Raw genomic sequence first — 20,125 nt, forward strand, 5'->3', positions numbered from 1 at the left:
CTAGCCATAAAACAGGCACTCCATAAAATTTACTTGACGATGCGAGGAGTTTATTAAATAGGAAGATAGGTAATATTATGTTAGTAGTTAACATACGTAAAATGCTGAGAGTAATCTTCTTGTGGATTGTAGTTCCTAGACCATTCTCCGCTTCACACATGAAGGCTTTTCCATTGTCCTCGGCCACTGCTTTTAGCAGAAATTCAGACCTGAGGGAGAAGGCTTCATTTAAATTTTGTTCTGAGAAGAGCCAGACCCTTTACACAAGCAAATGCATGTGTGTGTGCATACATGCACACATTTTCACATGCATGCACACACAGAGACCAAAACCGGATTATGGAGAGGTTGTATGGTGTGCAAATCTCAAGAAGCACATCAATAAACTAGAAAAGGTGCAAATACATGTTAGAGGTGTTAAATACCAAAGCTAGGAAGATAGAAGAAAAAGTGGCAATATGATCACTACATACAAAATAATAACAGGACTCAAGAAGACTGACAAAGAGGAATTCTTGAACCCTGCAACTTGAAGAATAGGTCATATATTCAGGCTAAGGAAACAAATGTGCCAAAAAATATTAGAAAGTCCTCTTGTGCAAACAGAGTGGTAGATGGTTGGAACAAATTATATGAGGAGGAGGTGAATGCCAAAAGCATCATATGACAAATAATATTGGGAAGAGAGGACACCATGAGCATAGCTCTAATCCTATAACTACACTTAGGTAATTACACCCTCCCCAACACACACACACACACACACACACACACACACACACACACACACACACACACACACACACACACACACACACACACACACACACACACAAAAAGCTAATCAAAACTAAATGGGTAGAACACCTGGAGAGAAATGATATAATATCAGACAGACAGTATGGTTTTCGATCTGGAAGATCCTGTGTATCGAATTTACTCAGTTTCTATGATCGAGCCACAGAGATATTACAGGAAAGAGATGGTTGGGTTGACTGCATCTATCTGGACCTAAAAAAGGCTTTCGACAGAGTTCCACATAAGAGGTTGTTCTGGAAACTGGAAAATATTGGAGGGGTGACAGGTAAGCTTCTATCATGGATGAAAAATTTTCTGACTGATAGAAAAATGAGGGCAGTAATCAGAGGCAATGTATCAGAATGGAGAAATGTCACAAGTGGAGTACCACAGGGTTCAGTTCTTGCACCCGTGATGTTTATTGTGTACATAAATGATCTACCAGTTGGTATACAGAATTATATGAACATGTTTGCTGATGATGCTAAGATAATAGGAAGGATAAGAAATTTAGATGATTGTCATGCCCTTCAAGAAGACCTGGACAAAATAAGTATATGGAGCACCACTTGGCAAATGGAATTTAATGTTAATAAATGTCATGTTATGGAATGTGGAATAGGAGAACATAGACCCCACACAACCTATATATTATGTGAGAAATCTTTAAAGAATTCTGATAAAGAAAGAGATCTAGGAGTGGTTCTGGATAGAAAACTATCACCTGAGGACCACATAAAGAATATTGTGCAAGGAGCCTATGCAATGCTTTCTAACTTCAGAATTGCATTTAAATACATGGATGGCGATATACTAAAGAAATTGTTCTTGACTTTTGTTAGGCCAAAGCTAGAATATGCAGCTGTTGTGTGGTGCCCATATCTTAAGAAGCACATCAACAAACTGGAAAAGGTGCAAAGACATGCTACTAAGTGGCTCCCAGAACTGAAGGGCAAGAGCTACGAGGAGAGGTTAGAAGCATTAAATATGCCAAAACTAGAAGACAGAAGAAAAAGAGGTGATATGATCACTACGTACAAAATAGTAACAGGAATTGATAAAATCGACAGGGAAGACTTCCTGAGACCTGGAACTTCAAGAACAAGAGGTCATAGATTTAAACTAGCTAAACACAGATGCCGAAGAAATATAAGAAAATTCACCTTCGCAAATAGAGTGGTAGACGGTTGGAACAAGTTAAGTGAGAAGGTGGTGGAGGCCAAGACCGTCAGTAGTTTCAAAGCGTTATATGACAAAGAGTGCTGGGAAGACGGGACACCACGAGCGTAGCTCTCATCCTGTAACTACACTTAGGTAATTACACTTAGGTAATTACACACACACACACACCCTAAGGTGTGTGTGAGACAAAAAGGTGACACCCCTAGGGTCAACACTTGCAGCAGAGGAGCTCCAGCATATTTCAACAATCCTAAGTATTGTAGTACAGGTTGATGGTAGTGAGTGGTGTCCCAGAGAACATAAAGGTATAGTGCTCTTGAAAAATAGGTGAGATAACAGGAAAGTGCTAAGGGAAGTGAAAAATCGGATGAGAAAAAGTTGCCCCAGTGTTTACAGTGCAGAGAAGAACATCCAAGATGGCCACTGGCAAGGGGAAAAACAAAACAGAGCTTGATTTTGAGGGATTCAATGAAGAAAGCATTGATATTAGCAGTCTACACAACAAGTTGGTAAATTTAGATACTATAGTGAACTCTCATGTAGAAATAATTAGTAAATTGAAAGAAAGTAATGACCATTTGAATAGCAAAGTTTTATGTCTTGAGGGTTTAGTGAAAGACTTGCGCAAGTATAAGAATCAATTGGAAACAAATTGCAAAGCCATGGAAGAAGAAAATAAACTCTTAAAAATAACTTTGGAAGAAGTTAAAGTAAATTTAAACATATATGACTACAATAGGTTAGGCAAGGAAATTCAACAGGAGAAACAGCTTTTGTCAGCACAGATGGAGGAAGTTACACAGGGAATAGAACAGTGCAAGAAAGATATGCAACTCACCTATGCACAAGTGGCCAAGGAGAAGGAAAAAATAGAAGAAGCAGTAAAGGAAGTTAAACACTGCAGCAACCAAGATAAAACAAACATTAGGCTGGAAGTGAGAAAAGAATTGGCATCTAACCCGAAGTTGGTGCAAAACACAGTTGATAGGAGTAAGTCCCTGATCATTTTTAGCTGCAAAGAAAAGGCGATAACATCTAGGTCAGAAAGAGCTGTAGAAGAAGCTAAAGTAGTAGATAAAATTGTTGGCCTCGTGGAAGGTCTTACAACCATAGAGAATGTGTGCGACTACAGGAGAATAGGCAGGTATGTAAAAGGGAAAGATCGACCTTTGAGGATCACCCTAAACGATGCCAAACAGATGGAAGAAGTACTAAGGAATGCTAGAAAATTGCAAAGTGATGAGGATGGGAAAGGGTGGTCATTAAGACGAGATCTTTTAAAAGAAGATAGAGAGAAGCTGAAACTGAACCTCGTCAAGGCAAAACATTTAAATGAGAGCAGGAATGAAGAAGAAATAAATTCTTTTTTCTACAAAGTGATAGGGGTAGGCAAACCAGTAAAGTGGTACATAAAGGCAAACCAACAAAATCAATAGAGAGAGGGGGAGTGAAGAATAAGGAGAGGGAGAACAAGTTCCTGAAGATTGCATACACCAACATAGATGGAGTGAGATCGAAGATACTAGAGTTAAGTGATGTAATACAGCTGCAGACACCAGATATTGTTGCACTCACGAAGACAAAACTTGAAGATGTAATTTTAAATGAGGTCATATTCCCAAGGGGCTACTCAATTTGGAGACGGGACAGAAAAATTAGGAAAGGCGGTGGCGTTGCTGTGTTGGTAAAAGAACACCTAAAGGTGAACGAAATAATGACTGCCAATCCACAAGAAGTTGACATAATAGCACTAGAGATCTGCCATGAGGGTGATAAACTAATGATAATAAATGCATATAGTCCACTGCCAAGCAGCACATGGTCAAAGGAGGAGCTAGATAGTAAACGTGAAGGTCTTATAACAATAATGAGAGAGATTATAGCGAGAGCGGATAACGATAGATCACGACTGTTGATAGTCGGTGACTTCAACTTGAAATCCATAGACTGGGAAGCATATGAAGCTAAAACAGAAGATTTTTGGACCTGTAAATTTGTAGACCTCATCCTGGAAACATTCTTGTATCAACATGTTAAACAAGCTACGAGGATGAGGGAAGGGGACGTTCCCTCCATGCTAGATTTGATATTTACCAGGAAGGAGGAAGAGATATTTGACATTCAGTACCTTCCTCCCTTGGGTAAAAGTGACCATGTCTTTTTGGGAATAAAGTATGCAATGCGTTATAAGCTGGAAGAAAATAAGGAGGTTGAAGCAGTTGAAAAACCAGACTTCAGGAGAGGACATTATGGTGACCTTAGAAATTTTTTTAGTGAGTATAATTGGACAGACTTGATGCTAGGCAAGGAAGTGAATGAGATGTATGTCAAGTTTTGTGAAATATATGATAAAGGCATAAAAAAATTTATACCAAAACAGAGATGCAGAACTAGGAAACAGGATTGGTTCAATAGAAATTGCGAGAGGGCTAGAGACCAAAAGACACAAAAATGGAATCAATACAGGAAGAGGCCGAACCCCCAAACATACCAGCGATACAAAGATGCGAGAAACAACTACACGGCAGTGAGGAGAGAGGCAGAAAGAAATTTTGAAAAAGGGATTGCAGACAAATGTAAAACAGAACCAGGTCTATTCTATAAATTCATAAACAACAAATTGCAGGTAAAGGATAATATTCAGAGGTTGAAAATGGGAAATAGATTCACGGAAGATGAAAAGGAAATGTCTGAAACACTAAACGAAAAGTTCCAAAGTGTGTTTGTACAAAATGAAATCTTTAGGGAACCAGATACAATAAGAATTCCAGAGAACAACATAGAGCACATAGAGGTGTCTAGAGACGAAGTGGAAAAAATGCTCAAGGAGCTAAGTAAGAACAAAGCAGTTGGTCCAGATGGAGTTTCACCATGGGTTCTGAGAGAATGTGCACCTGAGCTCAGCATTCCACTTCAACTGATTTTTCAGGCATCCCTGTGTACAGGAGCTGTAGCTGATGTGTGGAAAAAGGCTAACATAGTTCCAATCTACAAAAGTGGAAACAGGGAAGACCCCCTTAATTATAGACCTGTATCATTGACAAGTGTAATAGTCAAAATATTGGAAAAAATAATTAAAAGTAAATGGGTAGAACACTTGGAGGAAAACGCTATAATATCAGACAGACAGTATGGTTTTCGATCTGGAAGATCCTGTGTAACGAACTTGCTCAGTTTTTATAATCGAGCCACAGAGATTTTACAGGAAAGAGATGGTTGGGTTGACTGCATCTATCTGGACCTAAAAAAGGCTTTCGACAGAGTTCCCCATAAGAGGTTGTTCTGGAAACTGGAACATATTGGAGGAGTGACAGGTAAGCTACTAACATGGATGAAAAATTTCCTAACTGACAGAAAAATGAGGGCCATAATCAGAGGCAAGGTATCGGATTGGAGGAATGTCACGAGTGGAGTACCTCAGGGTTCAGTTCTTGCACCGGTAATGTTCATTGTCTACATAAACGATCTACCAGTGGGAATACACAATTACATGAACATCTTTGCTGATGATGCTAAGATAATAGGGAAGATAAGAAACTTAGATGATTGTCATACCCTTCAAGAAGACCTGGACAAAATAAGTATATGGAGCAACACTTGGCAAATGGAATTTAATGTGAATAAATGCCATGTTATGGAATGTGGAATTGGAGAACATAGACCCCACACAACCTATAAATTATGTGAGAAATCTTTAAAGAATTCTGATAAAGAAAAGGATCTAGGGGTGGTTTTAGATAGAAAAATGTCACCTGAGGACCACATTAAGAACATTGTGCGAGGAGCCTATGCTACACTTTCTAACCTTAGAATTGCTTTTAAATACATGGATGGAGAAATACTAAAGAAATTGTTCACGACTTTTGTTAGGCCAAAGCTAGAATATGCAGCTGTTGTGAGGTGCCCATATCTTAAGAAGCACATCAACAAACTGGAAAAGGTGCAAAGACATGCTACTAAGTAGCTCCCAGAACTGAAGGACAAGAGCTACGAGGAGAGGTTAGAGGCATTAAATGTGCCAAAACTAGAAGACAGAAGAAAAAGAGGTGATATGATCACTACATACAAAATAGTAACAGGAATTGATAAAATCGATAGGGAAGATTTCCTGAGACCTGGAACTTTAAGAACAAGAGGTCATAGATTTAAACTAGCTAAACACAGATGCCGAAGAAATATAAGAACATTCACTTTCGCAAACAGAGTGGTAGACGGTTGGAACAAGTTAGGTGAGAAGGTGGTGGAGGCCAAGACCGTCAGTAGTTTCAAAGCGTTATATGACAAAGAGTGTTGGGAAGACGGGACACCACGAGCGTAGCTCTCATCCTGAAACTACACTTAGGTAATTATACTTAGGTAATTACAGATGGCCCCCCCCCAAAAAAAAAAAACACCAGGACCCCATTCTGCTACCCCACATCCACCTACACTTATCTTGTGCTACATTTTCTGTCTTCACTTGCATGACATTGTATCCTTCATCAAAACACTACTCAACTAACCTAGTTCCAATCCCTCCAAATTCAGCAGGAACTGAGTAGGTGATCCCTCCCTGCAGCATGGCATCTCCTGACCTCCAGGTGATGTTGGCTTTGGGATTGCTGGAGGAGGTGCTGCAAGAGAGGGTGACCAGCTGTCCCACCTCCACCTCTGTGCTGGGCGACGCCCACACTGACACCTCCCTCGGGGCGACTGCATTGGACAGAGAAGGCTTCAAACAGTGGCAGTGGAGAGATGAGTAATTATAACACAGTACTGTGCCACTTGAATTGCAGGAAGTCATAAGACAACATTAGGGATGTTCATGGATTGATAGAGTGGAGGGAAGTGGTGAGAGTTCTTATGTTAGATTGCTGCTCATTAAGCAGTCTTTGTGACACTATAAACACGACTGTATTGTCTTACAAAGGACGGAGAGGGTGGCTGAGGTGACCTTGGGTGACCCTCTAGTTGGACTGGTGACCTCACATTTGACCTCTGACCCATTGTCTGCTGGCATGACCTTTACTCTACCCCTTGCCCTTGTTACACCCTGATCTTCTATCAGCTCAGTCGGTATCAAGAAACCTTGCTTGTAGATCCTTTATAAAGGTGAAAAGACATTATTATGAAATGGTTGAAAGTAAGAATAAAGAAAATTGCAAAAGGCATTTTGGCCCATACGAGGCAGTTCCTATTTATAGTATATTCGTAATCAGCATTGTGGGAAAATAAAATGGAATTTTGCCACAGTTCCTTTGTTCATGTCTCTTAATCTACTACACTGTATTATCATAATTTTTTACATTATATTTTCAATGTTACAGTATTACAATATACTAATTATTGTATGTTCACAGATGTGAATATACAGTAGTGAGAAGCAAGCTGAATGGGATACCCACATGTGGGAGAGAAAGTTACATGCCTGATTGATGGGAGTGGGTGACCTCCAGTAGTAGAGCAGGCCAGATCAAGGGAGGTTCCGGCTGTGACCTTCCGTTCCAGGTCACCCTCCAGTACTGGTGAGCCTGCGGGCTCTGGGAGAATGGAGGTAGGGCAAGGATGAGAGAACATAGAGGAGGAGAGGTAATGAGGGGAAGGAGGGAGAAGAGCGGGGAAAATGATAATTTTTTGTGTTAATCTTGTTCATCATCTCATTTATAAAATGATTTGGGAAAGTGATTTTTGTTTTTTAGAATTTTACGATAGCATTAAATATTATCCAGTTCCAAGTAAATTTTTTTTTTCACTTTTTGAAATGTCAATATGAATAGTCAATCATTTTAGAAATAGATCTACTGTCTTGCATCAATTTATATTTAATGAATATACTTTATAAAGATGTTTTATGTTGCACTGTTTTCTCTTTATGAATTGTTTTAGTGAACTGCAACCTTGGGCTATTCATCCTCTCCTCCAGTATGGTGGAGTTCTATCATGACCCTTTGTTTTCTTTCTTTCAACCATTGTTTTATCCATTCTAATATTTTATCATTTATTCCATTTGAATAAATCTGAATGGAGAAATGTGGTTAGTGGGGTACCACTGAGGTCCTTTTTGGAGCCTACCCTATTTGTCATATACATTAATAACATAGATGAGAATATTACAAACTACATCAAATTTGCAGATGACACAAAGATTTATGATAAAGTGGGAAATGATGATGATATTGAAGCCTTACAAAGAGATCTACATGATCTCCGAAAATGGTCAGAAGACTGGCAAATGGTTTTTAATATCAACAAATGTAAGACCATGCATATGGGGCATAACAATCCATGCCACAACTACCAAATTAATTGCATCACATTACAGCAGATTGATGAAGAAAAGGACCTTGGAGTCAAAATCCTCCACTCGCTAAAAATTGAACTATAGGTAGGAGCAGCAGTCAGAAAAGCTAACCAAATCCTTGGAATAATCAAGCGTACCTTTGACTTTAAGGAAAAGAAGGCAGTGGTTCAACTGTATAAATCTGTGGTGCGCCCCCATTTGTATTACTGTATCTAAGCATGGAGACCTCATTTTCAAGAGGACAAAGCTGCTCAGGAGAAATTACAACACCAGGCAACAAAAGTCATTCCAGAGCTACGGCATCTCTTGTATCAGGAATGGTTGAGGGCCACAGGGCTAACACTGCAAACCAGGCATGACAGGGCAGATCTCATTGAAACGTTTAAAATACTGAACAAGTTAGAGTATATTGATCCAGACAATTTCTTCAAAAAGTCACATGTAACACAAACAAGGAGCAATGGTTTTAAGCTCAACAAGCCTTAGTGTAGAACAGGAGATGCTTTTTCACCAACAGGGTTATAAACCCACGGAACACTACCCGCAGAAGCTATAAATGCCAAAACTGTGTTAAGTTTTAAAATCTACTTGGAAAAGATCATAGAGGCAAATGGGGGGACCTTTGACAAGCCGCCGGCTTCCTGTCCTCGTTGAGACCACTAGGGTTAGTGGCCCTCAGGTAAATCAGGTAATTTCCAGCAGGACATGGTCACTCTTTCCCAAAGGAGGAAGGTACTGAATGTCAAATATCTCTTCTTTCCTGGTAATTATCAAATCCACCAATGATGGAGCATCACCTTATCTCACTCATGTGGGATGTTTTACATGTTGATACATGAAAGATTCCTGGATGAAGTTCATGAATAGACAAGTCGAAAAATCCAGTTCTTGATTCATAGTCTTCCCAGTCTATTGGTTTTAAATTAAAGTCACCAAGTATCAACAATCGTGGTTTATCTTTATCTGCTTTTACAATAATTTTTCTTATGATCATTATAAGACCCTCTGTTTTGTCATTGTGCTCCTCCTCAATCCAAGTACTGTATAACTTGCTGGTGGACTGTGTTAAATGAGGTGGTATTCCCCTTGGGAATACCACCTCCTTTAAATTTTTATCCTCCAGTTTTGTCTCTGCTAGTGCGACAATATCTGGCATCTTAAGCTTTATTATGTCATTTAACTCCAGTATTTTTTACCTTACCCCTTTTTATGTTGATATACACAATTCTCAGGAACATGTTCCCTTCTCCTTTGCCCTTCATCCTTCTCTAACAAGTTTGTTGATTTACTTTGAAAATTACACCACTGCAACTTACTTATAACAGTAATGAGGAGCGTCTTATAAATGGGTCGGGTGAGGATTTGGTGATGAGCTCTGCAAACGACCTGCAATTGATGTTTACTCTCCTTCAGCTGGCTCTCTTCCACTCGCTGGAGTAGCCTTGACCAGCTCACCCACCCACCTGACCTCACTCGGCTCACCACCACTGTTGGCGAGGGCACCTCTTCACCTGGAGGAGAATGTGTAAATGATATACTCTGTTGTAAATGACCTCATTACCTCCTCTGTCTTCTAATGCCATTCATATTTGTATATTTTGTGTTTAATATAGTTAATTCTTCATTTATTATATTTACATACCTATGTACTGTACCTTGGACAAGCCAGGAGAGGGAGGCTGGAGGGTTGGCCTTGGAGGTGTCACACCTAAGTGAGACAGAGGTGCCTACCTCAGCCCTTGATGGCCCTCGCACACTGACCTCTGATGGAGGGTCTGCAGGGACAATGCAAAGTGCAATATAAACTACATTGCTGAAATTTGATACATATTGTTGATACTTCTATTACTACTGCTATTGTTACTACTTTTACTCTCTTTACTTCGTTTCCTGGCATTATTAGTTGTTTTAAGTTGAGTATAGGGTGGTGACGGAATTAGCCACATGCACATTGTCAATCCATTTCCCAGTGTGGGAAAAAATGGGAGGCTATCCTGAAAACAAAGCACAACCAAATGGAAGAAGCTAAACCACCCACAGCATGGCTAGCACTGGCCACTCACACCAAACATAGGGTAGCTACTTGGCAGAGCAAGGGGCAGGTATCCTCCATATCTAGAGGGACCATAAGAGCCCTCCAGGGCCTGCCAATTATTGGCACTTTTCAGCCAAGCCAGCTTTAGAGCCTCGCTTAACGCTCTATGAGTATGCCGGGAAAATGTAAGACATCTATCACATGCTTTTGACTCTATGGCGATACTATATATGTATATGAAATGTGTTTCAACCACCTGAACAGCTGAATAAAGGTACATTATGAAAAAACATAACCCAACAAGCAACAAATGCAACATATTTTTTTGGTAACCCCTCAACCCCACCCTGGGAGGAGCAAGTCAGGTGTCCGCACAGTATCGAGGCTTAACTGGCAAGCATGACACAATGAGCAATAAAGCAGGAGGGCAGTATAGATAATCCTATCTGTAAATGTGACATTTTTAAGGGATTACTGCCACATAAGTAATGCCCCTCCCCAATCAGGTATGTAATGACTGGTATATAGAGTCTAGTTTGTTGTTTGATTGGTATATAAAATCTAGCTTTTGTTATTAATTTAAATATTTTATCTTAGTTTGCTTTATTTTTTATAATTTGTATGTTTCGTTTGTTAGTGTTTCAAAGAATGTTGAATTTTGCATTAGAGAATGTTCATGCTTCTGTTTGTGTAAAGTTTTCCTGTGCATTTTTGTGAGGATAGAGTTTCTGCACCACCACAAGGATAGAGAGGGGCTGGACTTCACCGACGAAGGGTTGTGGTGTGCGCTTATGAGGTGCCCACCTCATTCTTTGAGGCTATGAAACCTGGGTTTTTAAATACGACTGGAATACTGTAGTGAATCTTGCGAGAGAAATTAGTACCTTGTCGTATTATGTCCCATTCCCTATGTCTTAATAAATGTAATGCACGCACTCTGTTCATTTGTTTAAGTCCTGCATATTCAAAATACAGTATACTGTTGGCCCCAAGTGTTTGCTCTCATGTTTGAGGTGTTTAAAATACAGTACACACTTGTTCTATATTTCTGATATAAAGTAACGTACATATAATTTAAGTAAAGAAGTAAAGAGGTTCCATGGGTTTATAACCCTGTGGGTGAAAAAGTATCGTCTGTTTTTAGTCCTGCATTGTGGCTTGTTGAGCTTGAAATCGTTGCTCCTTGTTTGTGTTACATCTGACCTTTTGAAGAAATTGTATAGATCAACATACTCCAAATTGTTCAGAACTGTATTTTAAAGGTTTTGGTGAGATCCACCTTGTCATGCCTGGTTTGCATTGCTTGCTTAAGTTTTTCAATCATTCCTGTCATAAGTGTTGACTTAGCCATTATTTTTGTCGCTCAGTGTTGTACTTTCTCCAAAGCAGCTATGTCGTTCTGAAGATGAGGGCTTCATGCTTGGATACAATAATCCAAGTGTTAGCACCAACAATCTCTGTTAGCACCAGAGATTTATACAGTTGAATCACCCCCCCTCCCTTTTCCTTACAGTCAAAGATATGCTGGATTATACCTAGGGTTTGGCTAGATTTTTTTTTTACTGCTGCTCATATCTGTTATGCACCTTTCAATGAATGGTAGATTTTGACAACAAGGTCTTTTTCTTCATCAGTCTGCTGTAATGTAATGTTATTAATTTGATAGTTGTGGCATGAGTTATGTCATACATGCAAAATCTTGCATTTTTCGATATTAAACATTTGCTAGTTTTCTGACATTTGTGGAGTTTTCATGTGGTACCTTATGTAGTACCAGTCTTTCATGTGGTACCTTATCAAAAGCTTTAGCAAAATCAACGTATTCTACATCCACCAGAAGTCCTTTGTCTGAATAGCTGGTAACGGTTTCCAAAAATGTGAGCAGGTTAGTAAGGCAGGATCTGTTTTTAACAAACTCATGTTGCATTGATTTTTACAAGATTGTTCACTTTGAGATGGTGAATGATTTCTTAAGATTCTCCCCATGAGCTTGCAAATGTGTGATGTCAAGCTGATCAGACAGTAGTTTTCAGCTGAGCTCTTTCTGCCTTTTTTGAAAATAGGGGTGACATTTGCATATTTCCAATCTGTGTACTATTCCTTGGTCCAGAGATCTGAAAAGTAGTTTCAGCGGTAGGCATAGTTCCTCTATGACTTTTGGATTCAATTCCATCAACACCTGGGGCTTTTGAGTCTTTTTAGTTTGTCAGTGCTCTTCCCGATTACTGTATGTCATACGGTATGGGTTCTTAATTCTCTTAATAATCCCTTATTCATTCTCTTCACCTTCAAACATTTGTGTGGGCAATGAGATGTCATGTAATCTTTCTAGCGTGAACCCTGATGTTAAGTATTCATTTAGTGTGTTTGCTGCCTTTTTAACTTGGTTAGTATTGTCTTTTAAGGGTCCTACTGAGTCCTTTGTTTTGGTTTTACTTCTTATACAGACATAAAATGACTTATGATTTTTCTTTGTTTTGGGCGAGTTTTCTTTCGTAGTTTATTTTGGCTGATTTGCTTTCCTGGGTGGCTGAGTTTAATGCTTTTTTATATAGAGTACCTCATATTCTGAGGTTCATCATGAATTTATACCTTCTCCAGAGAGTCCACTTAATTATCAAAGCTCTTTTTAACCACCTGTGTCATACATCTAGCTCCCTTTTTTCTTTCTCCTTTTTGGCATATATTTGGAACAAACTCCTTTAGTTTGCCTCTTAGTAGCCTGTCATTTTTTGCTGTTCCATTGTTATGGTCTGGAGAGATGTTAACTAGGTTATACCCTTCAAGATCTTTTAGTTTGTGTGCACTATTGAATATCCTCCTCCTCCATTCAAAAGTTTAAATGGTTATGCATATCATATTTGCTTCAGGCCTACCTAACTTCCCAACATTGGATATACCTAGATCCTCCTCTTTGCCTATCTGCTTCTCTGTCATTCCTTTTGCATGCATTTTGTGTACAATAACACCATAGTCACATTTGTCAAAAGCTTTTGCAAAGTCTGTTTATAGTATATCTGCATTTTGTCTGTCTTCCATGGCATCTAAGGCCATGTCATAGTGATCTAGCAATTGTGAGAGGCAGTAGCACCCTGTTTTGAACCCCATGTTGTTCGGGGTTATGCAGATGTTGTGATTTCGTGTGACTTGTAATCTTATTTCTTAGCACTCTTTCAAAGATTTTTATGATGTGAGAAGTTAGAGCTGTTGGTCTATAATTTTTTGCATCTACTTTACTACCGCCTTTGTGAAGTGGCGCAATCATCGCTGTTTTAAGTACTGTACTGTATATCGGGAATGACACCAGTATCTAGGCTCTGTCTCCAAAAGATGTTTAGGGCCTGTGTTAGTGGTGTTTTACACTGCTTGATGAATATAGAATTCCATGAGTCTGGGCCTGGTGCAAAGTGCATGGGCATGCTGTTTATGGCTACTTCCAAGTCCAGTGGGGTTAGGGTGAGATCTGATATGCGGTTTGATGTTGGTATCACATTCATGAATAATTCATTTGGATAATTGATTTTCAATGTGTTCAGGGTTTCACTGAAAAGAGAATCGTACTGAAGCCTCAGCATTTCACTCATTTCTTTGTTGTCATCTGTGAAAGTTCCATCACCCTTGGAACCTTGAAAGTTCCATTACACCAATATAGGCTTGGCTTTCTGCCCCTCTGCTCTCCTATCTCTTTTGTAATTATTGCTGTGTGTCTGATTTGGTTCTCTCATTTGCTTAGTGCAAAGGACAGACCAAAACACTGTAACATTCATTTCATTAGTGTGGGTCAGGTTGTTTTCATCCACGTTACTGTGACCTATTCTCTGTTAATGTAGGCTACCTTATTTGCCTTTTCAAAATGATTTATGTGCAGGGTAAAAACCAGATATATTTTACACTGCAAAAAAAAAAAATTGTATAGGAGGTGGATGTTGCTCATGTTAACTTTGTATAAATCTTTTTTTTTCTTTTTGTCAAGTGATTAGGGTAGAGTTGATTATGCAGCATATATATAATTTAAACTACGTTAGGGTGGAAATGGTGAGATTTGAGTACATTAGGCTTAATGTAGTTCCTATAGCTCATGAGTAAAAGTGTGCAGAGGAGTGGGAGGACTCACAATGAACAGTGAGGGTGACATTGACTACCAGAGGCTGCTCCAGGAATTTGCTCTGGGCATGACATTCGTAACGGGAGCCATCTTGCAGTGATGTCACCAGCAGGTCATGGGTGTTCACTGTCCCAACAGCATCACTGGAGAACGTGTCGTCAAGGAGGTGGCCACTATGGTACCAGAGGAGGGAAGGCCGTGGGTTGCCCCCTGACACACTGCATGTGAGAGTACGAAGTTCCCCAACATGCAGAGCCTCACCAGGAAGGTACCCACTGATGACAGGTGTGCTGGGACGATCTGTCATGAAGCAGACTTATTATTAGTATGTTATTATTACTTTAAACCAGATGATAATATAATAACTTTGTTATCTACTCTCTGATCAGGAACATATGATCATGGCATGTGTGCAGAGTAATGCAATGATGAGTACTGTATAGCCTACATCTCTGATTGAAATCCAAAATTACATGTTTAGATATCTTTATTTTGCCTGTAGTAAAAGTAATGCTCATCTTGGAGATGATACAGTGCCGAATAAGATCCAGTTAGTCGGAAAATGAATCTGCCGAAGACGAGTCGTTAAAGCAAGTTATATGAAGGACTAAAACATTGTATAATGCTGAGCCCCTCTAGGATCCCATCCTTGGTTCAAAAGACATGTGGAAAAGTGTCAGATATTTTATCCAGAAAAATCTGCGAAATGTTTGCTATACAAAAATTCTAAATGTGTGTAGTGGGGTGTGCTACACATGAAGTTCGTGTCCAAACCTGGCAAAAATGAAGCGACTTCATGAGAATAACTGATGTGTATTTAGAGGAGAATCTAATCGTGAATTGCTGGACAAGTTCTATTTTGACCCATGTTCCTTGTAAATTAACACATTCAGACAAACATCCTCTTTAATAAATACATACAAAGTTTGCCACATCTTCTTGAGGTTATCTTGAGATGATTTCGGGGCTTATCGTCCCTGCAGCCCCGTTTTTGACCAGGCCTCAGTTTTGTTACACTCCCCCAGGAATCAGCCCATAGCAGCTGTCTAACTCCTAGGTCCAGGTACCTATTTACTGCTAGGTGAACATGTGCATCAGGGCGAAAGAAACTGTCCATTTGTTTCCGTCTCCACCGGGGATCGAACCCGGAATCTCAGGACTACGAATCCTGAGGGCTGTCCACTCAGCTGTCAGGCCCTAGGGAAGGTTCACATGAACTTAGAAAATAATAACAACAGAATTTGTAAAAATGCTCTAACCAACTCTACAGTCCTTGATGTTCATGCTGACCCGTGCAATATGAAGTATGTAAGTATGTGCTGTAAAAACAGTAAGTGTTGCTATTATTTGGATTTAAGGTAAAGTTTATATAGATCCTTTTCAACTCATTCCCACTCCTATTGACATGGAATCTACACCTCATAAAACACTAAACTTGAAAAATGAAGAAGGTTGCAACAACATTGTCTGTATTAAGATGACTAAGCTATGAGGGCAAGGTTAAGATAAATTCAGTCTTGCATATCTAGAGGAAAGAAGTACTAGAGGGGGACATGATCACTAAATGCAAAATACCTGGGGAATAGTTAAGGTGGACAAGGACAACCTACAGTATTTAAATTGAGATAAAATAGGACAAAAAGACAGATGAAAGTTGGAAATGCAAATGCCCCTGTACAAATGGTCAAAAAGAAGCATGTACTGTACGAAGACATCATGAAAACCACCTCCATCCATAATTTGAAGGCATGATACCACAAAGAACTTGGACATAAGCAAAGTTAACAAATTTAATAAAATGCATCGGGTACAAAGCTAGTAAGCAGGTCATAAAGAGCTAGCTTGGCTCACTCTTGTAGTTACTCTTAGGTAAGTATTCACCAATCAGCCCCTCTCTCTCTCCTCCCTCTACTTACGTAGAACGATGAGGGTGCGGGAGGCTGTGAGGGCTGCTGGGGGCATCAAGGCTGGGTGCTCTCCATGACATGTGATCATCTTGCCATTATCCTCAGCTCTGGCCCTCAGTGTCAGTTGGCTATGTAAGCTCCATCTCTGTGGTGACGATGTTGACACCACCTGTGACTCCACCTGACCTGTGTGGGGGATTAATGGGGCTTCTGCTGACTTACAGGTGAGACCCTAAGATATACCTTAAGATTGTGGGCTTTTGCAAAATGTGACTGGTCATTAAGTGGAAGGCTAAAGTAATTGACATGCAGGTGAAGGATAGCATCATTGACAGTTTACTCGTGAGAGGTGCGACTTACCTGGGTCTACCTGGTGATGCCCCAGGTACCAGCGAATAGTGGGAGGAGGGCGAGCATCTGCTACTAGGCACTGAAGAGTGAAGGACTTGCCTGCCACCACCTGCACTACTGAACCTTGACTCCCACCTTCCATTCTGATCCTTGCAGGTGGTACTGATAAAACACACAATGTGTTGAAAAAGATTTGAAATCTGCACTAAAACTTTAAATGGAATTCCAAATACAGTATGTATAAGTTTAAATAAGCATTAAAGGTATAGTTTTGCCATTGAGGCATCTACAGAGACCTGTAAGTAAACTTGCTGCTAAAGAATGTCGTCTTTACATTTTAAGGTTGGTCCTAGATGATAGTATCTGTACTGTATAAGCTTTACCAACTCTGGTTCTGACAAAGACTAATTTGACCATCAATATCTTTCTCATCTAGTTAGAGATGTAGAAAGGTGGCAATGTGAGGGGTAGAGATATAGATAGTTGGCTGTATGCTTGGAGATATGTAGAGTTGTGGCATTAAGAAGGGGGCAGGAGACCTTGAAAGATGGTTGGTACTATGAGGGGAAGATTGGGGGGTGACAGTACGAGGATATAACTTACAGAGGACTGTGAGGTTGGCAGTGGCCCAGATGGGTGGGTTGGTGAGGGTGGGTCCCACCTGGCACTGGTACTCGCCGTCATCCGTGATAGTAGCCCTGGTGATGAGCAGGTGGTGCTCCCCCGCTTCTGGGTCACCCAGGTACATGTAGCGAGGATACCCCGGAACATCACGCTTGAACCCTGCCGATAAGGTGCATATGGGGGTCACTTAGTACCTACTAATGTCACTTGTGGACATTTGTATGTTGGTGGGTGTATGATCTGTTCTGTGTATGCACACATTTGCAAATATATGAAAAAGATTTGTTGTGTGTAATTAAGTCTCATTATTAGTACAGTATTTGCATGAGGTAGATGGAAGTGTGTGTATATAGAGTGCACATCTGTGTAGTCTACTGTATGTATCTGTAGAGTATGAATCTGTGTATTCTAGGCTTGTGTAATTCCATCTATCATCATACTATCATGCAAGAGGAGCCACACATCTATGGATCATCCAATAAAATCAGCAGACTTCTAGATGTTACTGCTGCTCGGCTTAGACTCGGTTACAAGTATCTCTGGGAATTCTCATTATCTGCTGATGTAGACCTGACCAAATGTAAACTGTGTCAACAAAATTATTCGCACACCCTCCGTCACTATGTGATGGAGTGCGAAAAAGATACGTGAATTTAGAGACAATTCTATAACCAATGTTCCAGCGATGTGTCAATATTTCATTCAAAATTATCTGCTACCAGAAATTTTAGCCAAATATCCCCAGTTTGCTAACTGTAGGTAGTAACTAAGTGATTGTAACCTATCCACCGCTGCCCACTGGATGGGGGCGGTGTGCAGGACAAACATATAAATTTTGACACTAGCTCTCCACATATGTCAGTTGCTTAATTTAGAACCTGTACTTTAGGTCGATCTCGAACCCATTGTTGATGTGACGACTTATATTGAATTTTGTAACTAGCTCATCAAGATTGCAACTTGCTTAGCTAAATGAATTGTGGGGTTCAGTCCCTGAGCCCATTATGTGCCTCTGTAACCCTTTCCACTACCGCCCACAAGATGGGTATGGGGTGCATAATAAATAAACTAAACTAACTAGGCTTGTGCAGGCACAGGTGTGCACTTATGAATATGCACCTTTACTGTATTGGCCTCAATAGGGACAGGAAGCCAGGAGCTTGTCAAAGGTGCAGGGGGTACCTTTGACATGGTATGCTTTGTTCTTGAGGATTTTGAACTGAAATAATATCTTGGCATTTACAGCTTCAGCGGGTAGACAGTTGCAGGGGTTTATGACCTTACTAGGCAGGGTACCCGGTGGTGGCTGGGTGGACTTGCTGCCCAAGTCTCTCCCATGCATCCTTCTCATCTTGCCCCACAGGCACCCTTCCTGTCTCTTCACACACCTCTCCTGTCTCTCCGTCACACGCCTTCCCTGTCTCTCCCTCACATGCCTTCCCTGTCTCTCCCTCACACGCCTTCCCTGTCTCTCCCTCACACGCCTTCCCTGTCTCTCCCTCACACGCCTTCCCTGTCTCTCCCTCACATGCCTTCCCTGTCTCTCCCTCACACGCCTTCCCTGTCTCTCGTTCACACACCTTCCCTGTCTCTCCCTCACACGCCTTCCCTGTCTCTCCCTCACACGCCTTCCCTGTCTCTCCCTCACACACCTTCCCTGTCTCTCCCTCACACACCTTCCTTGTCTCTCCCTCACACACCTTCCTTGTCTCTCCCTCACACACCTTCCTTGTCTCTCCCTCACACACCTTCCCTGTCTCTCCCTCACACACCTTCCGTGTCTCTCCCTCACACACCTTCCCTGTTTCCCTCTCCATACTCCACACTTCAGTGTTGTTAGCCCTGAGGGCCACAGGGGTAACAACATTGCAGACCAGTCAAGGCTGGGCGGATCTCATTGAAACTTTTAAAAATACCGAATAAGTTAGAGGATGTTGATCCGGACAACTTCTTGAATAGATCAGAGGTAACACAAACAAGGAGTAAGTGCATTGTTGTAAAACTGAAAGCAGGAGATCATTTTTTTTCACCCCCCAAGGTTATAAACCCATGGAACCGCCTACCTGCCGAAGCTGTAAATGCCAATTTTTTTATTTTTTTTAAATACAACTGGGAGAAATCAGGGCAAATGGGGGGAGTTTTGACAAGCCGCCGGTTTCCTGTTCTTGTTAAGGCCACTTGGGTACTAGTGGCCCTCAGGTAAATTCCCTCTACATCATCTCCACTCACCCTCCCCCACATCCCCCCCCCCCATACACATTTCCTGTCTTCCACACTGCTTGTTATAGTCTTAAGGGGCCCGGGTTTGATCCCTGGTCGAGGCAGAAACAAAACATCATACCATTCCTTTCATTAGTGTGGGTCGGGTTTTCATCCAGGTTATTGTGACCTGTTAATGTAGGCTATCTTATTTGTTTTTTCAACAATTATTTATGGGTATGGGAAAAAACGATTTATTTTATGTTGCAACGCCCCAAAATTATATAGGAGGTGGATGTTGTTCTTGTTAACATATATGAATTAGTTTTTCTTGTTTCTTTTTGCCAAGTGATTAGGCTAGAGTTGATTATGCAGTAGAAATTAAACTAGGTTATAGTGGAACTGGTGAGAGGAGGATACATTAGGCTTGATGTAGTTCCTATAGCTTATGAGTAAAGGTGTAGAGAAGAGTGGGAAGACTCGATGAACAGAGAGTGCAGAGTTTCTTTCACTTAATACATCACCCAGCAGTAATGTAATGACATATAAAGTCTAGCATTTTTTTTGTTTACTAAGCTCTATGTTTTTATATATATATCAGTTTTATTTTTGGTTAATTATTCGGTGTTCGCAAGTATGCTAAA

The 20,125-nt window shown here is 40.5% G+C and overlaps 1 protein-coding gene and 1 long non-coding RNA gene across 3 annotated transcripts in view; one reads left to right on the forward strand and one right to left on the reverse strand.

Moving 5' to 3' along the window:
• LOC138354290 (uncharacterized) overlaps window positions 1–9,884 on the forward strand; it is a 52,426-nt gene extending 42,542 nt beyond the window's left edge. For both annotated transcript variants that reach the window (XR_011223543.1, XR_011223544.1), the window contains exons 6-8: window positions 6,508–6,718; window positions 7,320–7,513; window positions 9,674–9,884. This is a non-coding gene — a long non-coding RNA (uncharacterized lncRNA). The remainder of the gene's footprint in view (window positions 1–6,507; window positions 6,719–7,319; window positions 7,514–9,673) is intronic.
• The window catches only part of LOC123766685 (nephrin), a 62,257-nt gene that overhangs the window by 35,299 nt on the left and 6,833 nt on the right, over window positions 1–20,125 (reverse strand). The window contains exons 2-11 of the mRNA XM_045755964.2: window positions 17,262–17,441; window positions 16,668–16,820; window positions 16,317–16,493; window positions 14,410–14,700; window positions 9,916–10,035; window positions 9,577–9,771; window positions 7,388–7,499; window positions 6,886–7,061; window positions 6,483–6,672; window positions 97–209 (exon numbers count right to left, since the gene is read on the reverse strand). Coding sequence (XP_045611920.2) covers window positions 97–209; window positions 6,483–6,672; window positions 6,886–7,061; window positions 7,388–7,499; window positions 9,577–9,771; window positions 9,916–10,035; window positions 14,410–14,700; window positions 16,317–16,493; window positions 16,668–16,820; window positions 17,262–17,406 — 1,672 coding nt within the window. The 5' untranslated portion in view covers window positions 17,407–17,441. The remainder of the gene's footprint in view (window positions 1–96; window positions 210–6,482; window positions 6,673–6,885; window positions 7,062–7,387; window positions 7,500–9,576; window positions 9,772–9,915; window positions 10,036–14,409; window positions 14,701–16,316; window positions 16,494–16,667; window positions 16,821–17,261; window positions 17,442–20,125) is intronic.

The sequence above is a fragment of the Procambarus clarkii genome, chromosome 62 (assembly GCF_040958095.1).
Source record: "Procambarus clarkii isolate CNS0578487 chromosome 62, FALCON_Pclarkii_2.0, whole genome shotgun sequence".
In the NCBI taxonomy this organism is placed as follows: domain Eukaryota; kingdom Metazoa; phylum Arthropoda; class Malacostraca; order Decapoda; family Cambaridae; genus Procambarus; species Procambarus clarkii.